The sequence below is a fragment of the Cheilinus undulatus genome, linkage group 19 (genome assembly GCF_018320785.1).
Source record: "Cheilinus undulatus linkage group 19, ASM1832078v1, whole genome shotgun sequence".
Classification (NCBI taxonomy): domain Eukaryota; kingdom Metazoa; phylum Chordata; class Actinopteri; order Labriformes; family Labridae; genus Cheilinus; species Cheilinus undulatus.
Window position 1 is genome coordinate 21,196,566 of NC_054883.1, and position 15,481 is coordinate 21,212,046.

A 15,481-nucleotide genomic window follows, 5' to 3' on the forward strand; every position below is an offset into this window, starting at 1 on the left:
GGAGTTGCTCCATTTGCCCCACTTTTCGTGCTTCTATGGAACAGCCCCAGAAGGGACTTTGACCTAGAGTTATGAATTTTGGTGTGTAGATTCAGCTCAGGGAGCTCTACAAAAACGTCTCCTGGAGCAAATCTCTATCTCCAACAGGAATTCTGCAATTTTGAACAAATTAGCCAAAAATTAGGTGTTTTTGGCCTGTTCCAGGGGTCATATCTGGATGAACTCCTCCCAGGAATTATTTTGAATGCTGAGTTGATCTATATCACTTTTGTTGGTGGGCGTGGCCTTTTGGTTCAATGGAACCCCTACAGCTTTTCAAAAAATCAGCTCCCCCAGCAGGTCAAACGTGGGATTTCGAACATTTGTGGGCGGATGTGTCATGCCAGGGCGCACAAAAAAGCCTCTTGGACCCATATCGTAAATCAAACAGGAAGTCAGCCATTTTGATTTTGTGGGTAAAACAAGGCATATTTTAGGGGTTGTATTTGAATGAACTAGTCTGAGGGTGTTCATCCAAACAACTTGATCTTTGGTGTTGAGCAAGAAGGGATGTCTTAGGTCAAAAGTTTTTGCAACTTTCTCATTAGTTGAAAGGTGTAGCCATGGTGGCCCCTCAAATTTAAATGCTTCATAGTATGATAAAACAGGCTGGTGCTCACTAAAAAAATTTCCATTTGTTACAAGGTTGGCCAAATCCTGCTGAAATTACACCAGACACATTCCCCAATGTTGACCTTACACAAATTTGAAGAGTCCTTACCTTAAACGAGGTGGCCATGACAACTTTTCATTCTCCATTTAACAGGAAGTAGAATTATGTGATGTTTACAAAACTTGCAAAGCCATGAAACTTGGCACAAAAATACTCAGTAGTGAAACGAGATGATTTATAGGATGGCTGTTGAAAGGCATGGCTTTTGGCTCAGTGGAGCCCCCCGCAATACTTCAAAAATTGAGCTACTGCAGCAGGTTTAACCAAGGATTTTGAAGAAGTAAGTTCTGATAGGCAGGAATTTAAAGTGTACTTGAAGTACTTCTTCATGATAAGTGTTTTTTTTATTTTATAGAACTGATTTATACATGATAAGCTATTCTTTCCCCAAAGTCTTTGATCACAGACTCTTTTTCCAAACGTTTCTTTATTTTCCACTAAATACAGCACGAAAAACAAGAGAACAAACGGAACATATAGAAGAGAACTCTGGGATAATTGGGGTACAGGGCTTGCCGAAGGCTTCAGGGACACCCGAGGGAGAAATGCAAGGAGATATAGATAGGAAAGTTGGCTAGTTTCTAATGACCTGTGTAATGTTCTTGATAACATTACTGATAAGACAACATTAGTTCCCTTATTATTAGTAATGTTGTTTTATCAATAATGTTACACAAACCCATGCTGCAAACATGTTGTTCATTTTGTTTGGATGAAATTTGTATCTTATTTTAAACGGATCAAACTTAGCCCATCAAATACTTACATTCGGTCTACCGCCCATCACTGTCATTAATGGTAGCAGTAGCTAGCAATCTGTATTTAAACAAATGCTCATTAACAATGTGCATGTGCTCAAGCAGGGTCCTATCTCTATGGTCCTGGATCTGCAGTCCTGAAACTGCTGCCTGCAAGCCTGCAGATACCCCTTTTTCCATTCTTGAGCTAAAACATCAACAATGTCACTTTTCACAACACAAATGCTCATTTGTACATCACGTGGTATAATAAATACATTATTTCAGTCACCCATTGCACCTACACAAGAAACAACACAACGACCCCCCCGTGATCCAAACAAACTCATTTCAATTTACAAGCAGTAGTTCTAAAGCAAATCTCACCACCGTAAAGCACACACAAAAGCACAGGCACAGACACACACACACATACGCATGCAGTACAAAAGGAGCCTAGCTTTCAGAAGTTTACTGTGAGCTTTCATTCCTACAAAAGTCCTCAGTACAAGACTTGACTGAGATTTTGATGACTGGCAATCTTCTTATACGGTGAAGCTGCTTCCCTCTCCTTGACTTAAAAACATGGCTGAGGCTTTATCAGACTGTAAACACAACGATGGACTTGGAGGTTCATGTGGAGGAGAGGAAAGTTTCCTGAAAGAACAATCTTAAAACTTATGTTGTTTCTGTAGACCCTTGCTCCTTAAGTATTTTTCTTTTTTGTACTCACATCCGGATAGTCTCGGTCTTGTCAACATGCTATCAACCAAAATGCACTTAATACAAAGTAAGTTTGCTACAGTACACTGACCTGTCATTGCTCGTAAGGGTTAGGGCCAAGAGGTGAGGGAGTAGGATGAATGATAATAATTTCTTTATGTTTCAAAGACTGACATGTCTTATTTCAGACAACTGATATGCTTCACATTTCAGATTTATGATCAGGGTCTGCCACTTTATTTATTTAAAAGGTTGCCTTATGGTTTTGCTGTAGCACCCTCCATTTTAAGGGTCTGGCAGCACCTCTTACATACTGCTTCCTATCTTTTTAGAATTTTACATGATTAATAGTCCTGCCCCGATAACTTCCACATATGAATATAGTCCTTTGTCATCCTGCCACTTACTGTTAGAGGGCAGTATTAACTCAAATACAAACTGCTCTGTGCCACTTTTTTCTCACTTAATGCATTCCTGGGATGATCTACATTTCTGCCGTGCTGAAGCACACTGTCCGGGTTTGCTAACACCCCACTATTCCCACATATCTGCAATTGCGACACACCCTGATGTGCCTGAAGGTGCGAGGGCCCTTCAGTGCTGCTTTCAACTGTCTTGTAGAAGTGTTAAGTCCCACTCCTGACAGTAGTAGCTCTCACAGTTTACACCTACACCACCAGGTAACTCCTGCAAACCATTCTCCACCAAACTTTCTCTTCTCTCACTTTCTCCCTGCTGAGTCTCCATTTGAAGTTGTTTCTCTGTGTGCTCCGGTATCCCCTCGTATCCACGGCTCAAGTCAGAGTCCCTAACTTTGTGTTGTTTAGCTTAGCTTGTTGTTTCCTCTGAAGATGACGACAGACCCAAACATCTGTTTAGAGACGCTGAGATGGAAGAGCTCGAGCTAGTTGCCAAAGCTAGTGTTTTAATATAGTGCCAAACACAATGCAGTCTTTTAAAGGTGTGTTGTCCTAGAAGACCCATAGTAAAGAAAGGCCATCAATCTTGACTGTGGCTGCCCTCCCCCACCTCTCCAGCCTCAGATTGTGCCACATCAGGCCCCTTGATAAATCCTTAGTGCCCTATATGCCTAAAATATCTATACATGACTGCATGTCTGTCTCTCTCCTTTTCTTCCTTTCATTGTTGTTGTCTGAATTTTACTCCCTGTGTGTCAGACAGTGCTCCATAATAACCAAAGACAGCTGGCCCAATAAAGAGACAATGTGCTGTTTAACATGACTCAATGTTATTGGATGTTTTTATTGCTAAAACTGCACCAGTGAAAGGTTCTGAATGTGAGTTTTGGCACGTAGCTGATCTCCTCTCTTTCCGGTACTGCTTACCCTGTACCAGTGGTATATTGTACCACACCATACTGGCTTATTTCACCCCTGGTCTTAGCTTCTTATTATAGGATTTTTTTCCCTGCTAGGAGTGTCTTCTTACCATTGTGTTATGTTTCAGCTGGTTCTTCGAGGTGCTTGGCTATCCCAAGTCCTCCCGACCCAACATGGCGAATGGCGTTGCTATGGCTGTAGTCTTTTTCATGGTCCGCATCGCCGTCATGCCGGTCTACTACAGTCGCATGTATGCAGTCTACGGCACTGAGGCCTTCTATCTGGTGCCGTGGGGCGGCCGTGTAGCCTGGATCTGCTCCAGTATCTGTTTGGACATCATGAACATTATGTGGATGCATAAGATCGCCCGCGGCTGCTACAAAGTGCTGCGGTCAGCACGCCAGAGCAAATCCGGCACACCTCAGGAGAATGGAAAGATGGATTAAGGGAATCAGGGTGTCATTGTTGAGAAAACGGACAAGGATGACATCACTCTCAGTGCATCGGCAAGCATCAGCTTGGAGACTTGCCCGTCACTCCAGGGGCGAGTGATGCAACCGGAACGAATGTAATGAGAGATTTTTCAGAAAGCAGGCACAGTCACTGAGATTTAACGATGGACCACGTTACCGGCCATCACAAAGCCATGAAATGACCTCCTAGCAATACCCTGTGTGCATGGCAGATTATTTTCCTCTTGAACAATTTACCACTACAGAAAAGAGGTCGTCCTGGGACAGTGGACTGTTAGCCCATCCACAAATTGTCAAAAAGTTTACTCTTCTTTACATACGTACTCAAGAAAAGACTTTTTGTATAAATTCTGCAATCCAGTCCCAGATTAAAATCATTGATATATATGTTAATGTTGGTGAAGCAAAGATTTGAGGGATCCTTGAAAGCATTCAGTGATTTCTCCATTATGGTCAGTGCCATAGATTCATTATCATATAGATGCTTGTTCAGGAGAAGCATTAAGCATCTGCTTTTTTCACAGTAAAGCTCATGAAGAGCTGCTTAATTTGCAGGGATTTGACTGGCATGAGATGGATTTGCATCAAGTGCTTTCACAAAAAGAAGTTAAGCATGGATAAATCAGTTCATTGCTCATATGCTGTCATTCATTTTAAAAAGCCAGCCTTTTAAGAATTTATAGAAATACTGCTTTCACTTCCATTTGAATGAGGAATTTAGGGTTGTTTTTTCACAATAGGGACTCAAATCTAGGTCTGACCCCAAAGTAGGGTGAACACAAGTGCACTAGATTGATCTGGCTGTACTAGAGCACAGCTGTGAACATGCTCGAGTGCACTGTACTTGTCGGCAAGCAGAGCTATAAAGGCATTTCTTAACATCTCCTGTTGCATTGTATTCTTGCAGCACAAGCCCATTTTATCCTCTAAGATGCACGGTAGATGAAGAAGTCAAAGAAGGTTGTAGTTGGCATCTCAGAAATGATTAAAATATTTATAGTAGCTTGTTGGATGGTTGCTAACCAACTTTGGCCAAATTGGCACCTACTGAATTCACAATTTACAGGTGTGCTCAGTCATGAAATGTTACTGATGTGAAAGCAGAACAGTAGGGAAGAGGGGAGCAATCATGCTCGTGCCTAATGTGAAAACACTCCTTAGTTTAAGACGGATCAGGTGTGCTCAGTCCATGTTCTCTGTTTTTTGTCTTGCTTGGAACGAGACAAACAGATTTTTAAAGATTTACTGTTATATCTTAAAGGAGACTGATGAATGGAGTAATAAATTAAAGATATAATACTAAAAGGGAAACTGAATGTCTAAGTTTGTTTGTACACTGATGTTAATATTGCCAGATTATTTTTCCTTTAATAAATATCAGACAGATGAAATCAGATTTTTAAATATCATATTGCATTAGCAGAGATATGTTGCTAACACTGTTTTTTAGGATAGTGATTTGTATTTATTTTACATTGTGTAATGCATGTTCAGGGGCTTAGTGTGGATTAAAAAGCAAAGTGCCACTTGTGAAAAGTTAAGGAGTATAGAGTACTTAGAAACTGCTTAAATTTGACCTAATGATATCTGGACCCTGCTCGTTTAGCCTTAGGCCTGGTTTTATACTTCTGCATCTATGCCATAGTTGCTATTGCCGTAGTGAGCATTGCATACTTGTGTGTTCACATCTCTGCAATTCTTTGCCCAAATGCTACTCAGCCATATTTCCTGTGCACAGGAAACACCATCAAAACTGAGCATAATGTCTTGGTTAGTAATGATAAATGCTGATTAGCAGTTAATTTAACTGCAGGTGTTGCAAAAAGGGCTTCAGACTGCAAATCTCAGATGCTCCCCCTGTGGCAGACCACTGCTATGAGACGCCACCTCTGTCAGAACAGAAGGGACATAACTCTCCAGTTTCAACTTAATTCAGCTTTATTCATAAAAAGTCTGCCTATTACTTTCATGAAATAACCACAGTGCAAATATTACAGACTGAGCAACATGTTATAAATAAAACTGAAAAAACTTCCAGTGTCTAAGCCGGGATAACATTTTTTATAGACCTGTTTTAGAAGTAGTTACGCTAACAGTGGCTTACTTTAACTTCATTAGCTGTGGCTAAAGCTAACATCTTTGCTAGCTATGTAGTTAAAAATACTATGTAAGATGTAAACCATTGTAGCTATGATAGCTTTGGCTAAAGCCAACGATGCTAAAGTGCGCCAGCATTTGAATGAGTACTCCAAAAACGGGTATAGCTTGAGCAAAAATAGCATCACCTTATGTTGCTAACTTTGCTTCCCTAGCTTTAGCTACATTAGTTATGCAGCTACATAACCTAAATGGTTTATATAGCTAACGTAGCTTCCTTAGTTTTAGGTTTAGCTACTTACCTACCAATGTAGCCTCATAAGCATTTTGGTATGTAGCTATATTAGCTGCGGAGCTAACATGGCTAATGTAGCTTTGTAGCTTTAGAGTGAGCTATGTAAGCTACATTATCTACATAGCTAACATAGCTTTGTTAGCTTTAGTCTTTGCTTCAACAGCTGTGTTAGAGTGTTTTCATGGCTAACCCTCACTTTAACCCTTACTGGAAGTTCATCTGGTTCTGTTTGAAAACATGCATTTCCTGACTAATGCATTTCCAAATCTGAACCCAAATTTGTTTTTTTCCAAACACAACCAAACATTTTAAATGTAAAATTACAAAGTTTGAACTTGAGTTGGAACAAAATATGTGACAGAGCAGAAAACACTGAGTGATGTCCTTCAAAGTAAAAGCACATCATAGAGTTTTTGTCCAAAAATGTTTCTTGGCACATCTGAAAATTGTTTCCACTTTTGCGTCCTGACCCACCAGTTAAAAAAACTGAGGCTCACGACTATACACAACATGTCTGTAGACACTCTCAAAACTTGGCAATCACCCAGTGCGACCCAGTAGACCAACAGTCTGCATCATTTTGAGGAGCTGTTAAATTTTTAGGGGGTGCTTGATGGCTACATAGTTAGGCCTTTGCAGAGGCCTAGTAACTACAGCATCGCTTTGATCCAGAATTATAAATCAGGCTTTTGTTTGAAAGGGTAACATAATTATAATCACAGTAGGTACTTATTTTATCTTAAGAGGCAAAAATGTTTTAATTCAACCCAGGGCAACACTTGAAGTGCAATTTATGGTCAGACATGGCATGACTGTAAGAAGGCATTAACGACTCATTTTCCTGTTTTTGTTTTGAAGCAAAAAAGAAATAACAGACAACCAGAGTTTTTACATTTGGATTTAAAAAGACAAAAACACAGCACGACAACAAATTTTGAAATATAGGTTGAATTTTTTTTGTGGTTTTCCTTTTTTTTTTTTTTTTTTTTTTTTTTTTTTGTTGTTGTTGTTTGACAACAAAGTTGATGCAAAAATGCCAAAATAAAAGACAGGGATTACAATATGAGATGATTTTATAGATTTATTTGATGGTTTTTATTTTGAAAATAATATTTCTTTGTTTTATTTCATTTTGAAATTCTGCTGTTCTACAATCAAAACCATTTGTTCCATTGTTTTGTTTCCTAAACTAAAGGACTGAGTTCTTGAAGGATCTGCTTTTATTTTGAAAGAAACATAAATTCGATCCTAGATTATGACATGATGTTAACTAAAGAAAAAGGAACTTGTAATGGATTGAAAATGAAAAATCAGAACAGTCAGAAGGTAAATTTCTTACACCATGGATGACTTTTGACGAGTTTGAGCTGGTTTTTTTGTTTTTTTTCAATTAAAAAAAGCAATGGTGGAATAATTTCACATCACTGTGTCTGCAGAAAGGCATTGGCTTAACCAAAGTGTGCAGAAAGGGAGGATGACACATGCATTTAATGCAGTTTTAAAACATATGAATGCACCATGTATGGATTGTAATTGCATTGCAATGAATGCCAATTAATTGATGTCAAGTCGGGTTTTCTGGCTTCATACACTTCTAAGGTGCATGGAGAATAAAAAAGTCTTAAGGAAATCAGAAAACTGCAGCAATGCTTTGTAGTGAAGAGGACATCTTTATTCATTTGATACATTTGTTCTCTAAACTACAAGTTTGTTTTAGATCCATTTTTTATACAGAAACTCACATATATTTTGAGCAAAACTGACTTTTATTTTGAAAATTTATTGTTCATTTTCAGCAAAAATAAAACAATGCAAAATGATTTGTTAAGCCTTCTTCCATCACTTATATCCTGTCAGAACATAAATGATACTTTGCCTGAATATCTGTTTTACAGAAGGAATTGGAAATTTGAGCGAGCAGGTTAAAATCGAGTATGATTTCACAACATTCATTCATGAAATGACCGACTTTCTTTCTGAAGGTTTTGATTCTATTTAAAATCGTAGACAGTGATCAGTGTTTCAGATAGTTATAGCTCTGTGTATGACGAAATAATTTTGTAAATTTCTGAGAGCATTGTGAAACAAATAGCTTCTGCCTCATGTTATGCGATTTTTTTAGCTGTTAAAGACGATGTTCACTCCTTTACTTTTTCATCTGATGGAAACAAGGATTGTGTGTATTTCAGGGGATATTGATACATAAATAAGTTATGAGTATTCATGTTATAATTTTTCTGGAACATATTTCTGACAAAGCAGTTTCATGCTAATGACAGTTCAGCTAAGAGAGGAACCTTTGTATCACATAAAGAGTTAATTCATGGATGATTTATGGAACATGTACTTGAACTTTAATTGTAAATGTGTCTTTTTTTATGAGCTGTACATGGAAAGCTTGTGTCAAATGTTTTGTGAAACGGGAACAGGGATTGCTCGTTTTTTAAAGCACGCCTTGCTCTGTTCAGCATTTAATTTTGTTGCCTTTTTTCAAAAGAACTTATGATTGCACAGTGAATATTTTATGTCACATCCAACGCCACACAACACTGAAAAATGTGTAGTTTTTCAGTGATTTTAAGTGTTTCTCATATTCCTGTCTAAAGAAAGTCTTTGGCCTTTGTAATGGATTCATTTGAAATTCAGTACATTTACATGCATAGAAATTCAAGCAGCTTGATGAGGCGATTTAACAGTGTACATGTGCAGGAGGTGAAGCGACATAGCATGTCCACTGCCCCTATCCTAGATGGAGATATACCTTCTTTCAGCTACGTACTATTGGTTGTTTGCAGTCATGTGACCCTGATGATGCGTATATGTCAGCTGGGGGGGCAGGAAGTGAAAAACAACTGTTAAGAATTAATGAGAATGGTAAAAATTTGGTATGTTAAAGCTCTAGATGGAAAATTCAACAAAATATTGATACATTACATATGATCCCTAAACTTTACAATAAGGCTATATTTTTCCACAAGTTGACCACATTTACTGGCCTAGAGGCAATAGATATCACAAATAAAGTCCTGTGTCCATAGTTAGCAGCACTAGTTTTTTAAATTCAAAACAAGTGTAGTCCAGTGTTTTGAGCGCTCAGTGCCCTGGGTGAAAAAGCGTCCTCAGAAACAGCTGTTTCTGACACCACACTCAAAGCTTTCTTAGTTGAAAATGGATCAACTTTTGGAACAGCGCAGTACTTGTCAATGTCACTCAATCCTCACTGGCCAATCAAAATCAAGAAGGGGCAGAACCTCTGATTATGGCATAAGAGAAACCAATCTAACTCGTCTTTCTTGGTCTTTTTTCAAGGGTAGTTTTCGGATCTGCATCTACTGCCTGTGTCAGGACACGATTCCTTGGCATTGTTTCATTTCATTATTTCATTATTTCATTGAAATACACAAAGTCATTTTAAAACAAAGTACCAGATTCTACAGAGGGATTCATTTTTTGTAACGTAGCAAGTTTGTAAGCCAAATGACTGACTTTTCTCACTGAGCTGAGCCAAATGATACAGATTTCTAAAAAAGAGGTGAATCTCAACAAGCGAGGCTAGACATACTCCAGCTTTCAAAACACAAACAAGATTAGGGTTTGCTGTGCCAAACCGTGACAAACTGAAACCAAACACAAGCGTGATCCAACTCTGCCACCCAAGACTTTACATGCTTTTAATCCCTGTCTGCTGCCTATTTCTCAAAGAACTTTTTTGTAATGTGCCACTACTTTCAGGACTCAAAAGTAGCTCAAGATTGTTTTTATCTTTTTGCAGACTGAATGGTTTGCACAGTCTCAAACAGTTTAAAAATTTGGCATTTTGATAGCACTTCCCTATGCAGACATTGCTTCCTACCACCCCCGTGACATGATGTCATCTGCAAACAACCTATAGACTGTCTTCCTATTGACCTGAAAAGTAAGCACATATGTTAATAGAAACAAGAGTGCAATAATGGACAAGCATTGCCTCTCTGTATATTTTGTGCACACTTTATGTTGGCACAAATGCCATACACCTTAGCTTATGGTGATATCTGAAGGTAGTAAACCTTACAACTTATGCTCCTTTACTTCTGGGTCAAGACAGTGAAGCATACTTAGGATGCCTACTCAGTTTGTGTGATTCAGTCAGAGCCATCTAGGTGTTAGTCTAACCTAAAGATGTTTTCAGTCAGACTAACATAAACATGAATACAAAGTCCAGTTTCAGTCAGACAATAACAACTCAACTCCTTCAACTCAATAACCATTTTTTCTCGCTGCATGTAAATGTACTGATTGAGGCTTTTAAGGCTGGTTGTTTGTTTTTTTGTCATGGTTTTAAAGTGTTAAAGATGTCTGCATTTGTGCCAGTGCTTTAGCCATTACTACTCCGCAGTTATTTTTTGTCCTCAGAACCGTTAGCATTTTCATACAACTGTGCCAACTTGTAACCATGGTTTTATGGTTCACATGAATTCTGTTCACATAACCGTTGTGCACTCTGTGGTTAGTCACTGTATGATAAGGGTCTTTTCAGTTTGGCTACTGTGTGGAAACCACACTGATGTCAGGAACTGGACGTAGTCAGCAGAGTATTATGGGTAATTGTCATCTACATTACATGTAGATATCACTATCTCACATCGTAGAGAAGAGCCAGGGTGTACTGTTTAATATTTCACCCATATTTAATGGAGTCATGTAATGATTTCAGGACAGCGGGCAACTTCTGGTAGAACCAGCAGTGGCTCTGTATGCATGGTCAATATGGTCTTCATGCACCCTTTATAGCTGCATGTGGTATTGCATGAGGACTGCACTGTAAACAAAATAGCATATACATTTGCAAACGAACTCTGTCCTTTGTTTTCTTTCCGTTAGTACATGTAATGTTTTGCTTAAACGTTATTCTTGTACTGTGCCACATGACGTAATCCACAGAAGATGATAGAGATATGATGGTTTCATCATAAAGCAGATATTAAACATAATATCCAGCACAGAAATATTAAGTAAGGGAATACTTGAATACTAATCAGCACAGTTTATAACAATCTGGGCGGTGCAAATAAACATTAATCCTATTAGCATCTTGCATTGCCTACCATTGTTTTTAATTTATTAATACGAGAGACGTAAAACTAAGCAGAAGCCGAGGTCGTTCAAGAAGACGGCACTGCTGCCAGTGAGGGAAACCTCGCCATTGGTTGTTTCTGTTCTGAATGCTGTTTGGAGGAGACATGTGAGTAGATGGAGTGTATAGTGACATTCTATGAATGTATCAAAGAAGAGAAAATATTTGTCATTCACATTTTCTGTTGTTCTTTACAATAAATACCAAATTAACTGATGTTGTGTGTATTATTTTGGTGTTATCTTGTTTAAGCTTTAAATCAGCCAAGCAGTGAGCACTTGCGGATATACATAAATGCAGATTTAAAATTATTATTTAATTTATTAAAGGGGGCTGAATACTTTTGCACACCACACTTTCAGATTTTTATTTGTAAAAAATGTTTAAAGCCATGTATAATTTTCCTTCCACTTCACAATTGTGTGCCACTTTGTGTTTGTCTATCACACAAAAGCCCAATAAAACATATCTATGTTTGTTTAACGAGAAGAAATGTGGGCATGTTCAAGGGGTATAAATGCTTTTGCAAGCCACTGTTTAGTATATTAAAACAAAGTGGTAATGTTTTACATGCGCCACCAGAGGTCAGTATTGTCATGTTCACATGATTTTAGGTCTATTGATGAAATCTAAGGAGCTGTGGTTTGTAGGTCTATCAATTAAAGATGCTTTCAGTGAAATAAAAAAAACAACAACTAAATTTAGTCTGAGGACACTGCTTGTGGGGAATTTTTGGGCAAAGTACAGTTTGTAAATTCAACCCAAACATTTAAAAGGTCATGTAGAGGTTAGTGGGGAATCATGGTAGTGAAAACAAACTCTGAATGGACGGTAATCAAGATGAACAGGAAGAGAATGTGCAGAGAACAGCCGTGTTCCATCAGAAATGGGCAGCTCAAAACATGGGTGAAATACAGCAACAGAACGGCAGGTAGGTCCCACTTTGTTATGTTAGTCTTTGACGAAACATGAAGTATTTCTCCATCATAATGACAGAAAAGACCAACCCATTAAAACTACAAAAAATAAAGTTCCCTCTGGTTCTGAAAACTGTTAGAAATATTTTAGGTGATTAGAGTTCTTGGTCAAAATATATTCATCAGAGAATTAGTCATTCTTTTAATATGTTCATACATTTCAGAGCAAAAAGTTCATATTGCACCTTTTAATCAGCAATTATTTATGTTTCACTTAATACATTTCGCCTTAATTTAACCTATATACAGCAGTGTTGTTGTGAAAAGCACTCATATTAAATAGCAACCCTCTACAGACTTTACAGCCTTAAAGAGAAATGGAAGCTGGTGGTAAAAGATTGAATAACTTTAAGACTTCTACTCTAACAATTGGGATTAGATTCCTAGAACATCAAGTTACTGTGTTACAAAGATAAGAACTGGCAACAAGATTAACACCAACTATACTGTACATGACAGCCTATAAAGATTTTTATCAGGATCCCAAACAAACAAACAAACAAGAAACACATCCATCATTAAAAGCAACACCTTGCCAAATTATTTGAGGTTAGGTAAGACCTTGGTGAACTCTGTGTGGCGAAGAAGAATAGTGGTGAGATTCAGTTTTGGGTTTTTGAGACATAATCAATGAATCCTTATTTTTGTTTTCCTGTTTTATCCATCTCAGTAGTAATGTTGATTTTGTGTGCATACAGTGACTATAGAAATGATTCAGCTCCTTGGATGTTTAACCTTTTTATTGATTTTAAAAATCAATCATGGTCAACATAATTAGGCTTTTTTGACTTTCTTTATGACTGCATGAATTAGGGGTTGACCAATATTTTTTCAACTATATATAATGTGGCAAAAGAAGGGGGTGGGGCAAAGATCTTTGGCTTTGTCTGCTCTATGGCTGCCAAAATTACATTTGCAAATATTCACATAGACCATGATAAAGTACCAGTATAGTGTACTTTTTACTGGTGTTTTGATATGTCTGGTTCCGTTATCAGGACTGTTTCTTTCAGTGTTTGGTTGTTTCAGTCACACAAAGCTATTCAAATGAGAGAGTGAGAGTAAGAATGTATTTATTCAGTAAATGAAGTAGCTGTTCTGCTCCACACTGTGATCAAAGTGCAGAAACATTATCAGATGTGCATTTCCAGCCAGTACGGTTTGAACCTCTGCTTTCTAGTTGAAGGACACTTTTGTCTTTGAAATTGTCTTATCTATCTGATGACAAATGTCTACACAAACACACACGAAAAAAAAGAGAAGACAAAACATATTTTTATTTTCAAAACCATTAATTTTTTCTAAAGGTTGACAAGCACTTCAGTAATCTCATGTGGGCACTTTACTTTGTTGCATTCAAACTTAATTCCCTGTATGCTGTGGTGACTAATGACTACAATTTTACAAATTTGTGAAGGGTGGAGGACTGGGAATCATCATCTTTTGTTGCTGCAATCAGAATAAAAGCAGCGCCTTATCCAACCTTAGGTACAGCCATAAAAACGTGAGCATCTCTGGTTATGAAACAAGTTGATAAATGTTTACAGAAAATCTGAAAGTAGTCCACGATTGAGTGGGTGGAGATACAAATTACTGTCCAGTCACTGGCACACTATCACACTATGTTCAAGAAGATAAAATCCAATTTACACAGCAGTTAGCTCTTCAACAGTGGCAATGAATGAGTGAAGATATGGAACATCACTGGGACTTTTTACAAGTACAGCTACACATTTACATTGTTTTCATCTATCATTTTCACTTAATATGGTCACACAAAAGACGCTGATGTCAGTGGCACCAGGATCAAATTCAGCAGACATTCAGGCAAAACCTAGCTGATTTGTGGTACATGGAGACAGAAAATCATGGGCCCTCAAGCTGGACTCGTAGAGTCATACTGGAAAGGCTTAGCATTGACAATATGGACAGCAGAAGATCCCTTATTCCTCCCTTGGCTTTCTTCATGGAAATGCTAACATTTCAATATGTCTTTGCTGTGTTTAGCACAGGAAGAAGAAGGCATGGCTTTAGACTAATAAATCCTTCTTGACACCTAGTGTGTCCCAAATGTCATACTTGTATATTAAATAATAAAGATATTCTAGAAATTTACATTAAAAATTGTGGATGTTTTATGGGACTGCACACGCTGGGAACAGGTCTCCTTAAGCAGGGACTGTCCCTGGAAATCAGGGACACCTGGTCACCCTTTTTATATTAGATTTTATATTGAATGAGCGCTAGTCAGAACATAACATTTCAAAAATGAAAATGGATATGAATGCACAACTTTTCTCAGCTTTGTAAAACAAGCTAACAAGCTCTCTCAAGTAAGGTCAAAGAGAATCGGGTGCAGGTTTTCCAATGCACACTGTCCCTTTTCATAGAACCACTCTGCCAAATGTATGTGCAACTGTTGGGTGCATAAAGGTCGAGGCTCTGGACGATAATACTGCTAGGGCTGCACTCAGCAGCTAGGAACTCGACAAGTTCATCCCAGCAGCAGTAAGCTGGTGGTTAATTTTGGCTGTCACCTTTTTCTTGCAAATTTGCACACAGTCTCGTTGAGGTGTGCTGGATGTCCTTTGTCGTCTGATAAAATCCCAAATGCTGCAGACTTCAGCTGTTGCATTTTTTGGGGGGGGACAAACTGGTTTCGGGTTGCTGTCTTTTCTTTCCAACTATCCTTAATGAGAATAGGCTGTAACATGACATATGGGTAGACCACCTAAGGGCAGTGTGCACCATGTGTGCAGCACAGGGGGGAAAAAGGGTACTGATTGCACGGGCCCACAGTAGGAAGAGGACCTTGGGAAGCCTGCAACGAAAAGTGAGTTTTTATTTATTTATCTATTCCTTGAAATTATTGTCATTATTGAATCAAAAGCAACTAAATTAATAGGTCAACGACTGAAATTTGTATCAAAGACAGTGACATAAAATACTGGTGTAGTCCAGTGCTGTGAAATAATGCATGTAAATTTAATTTAATAACCAGAGTAAAAATA

The 15,481-nt window shown here is 38.1% G+C and overlaps 1 protein-coding gene across 1 annotated transcript in view; it reads left to right on the forward strand.

Moving 5' to 3' along the window:
* The window catches only part of LOC121527245 (TLC domain-containing protein 4-B-like), a 42,313-nt gene extending 30,604 nt beyond the window's left edge, over nt 1-11,709 (forward strand). Inside the window, exon 7 of the mRNA XM_041814107.1 lies at nt 3,640-11,709. Within this exon, the coding sequence (XP_041670041.1) occupies nt 3,640-3,958 (319 nt within the window). The 3' untranslated portion in view covers nt 3,959-11,709. The remainder of the gene's footprint in view (nt 1-3,639) is intronic.
* The last annotated feature ends 3,772 nt before the right edge of the window (nt 11,710-15,481 follow it).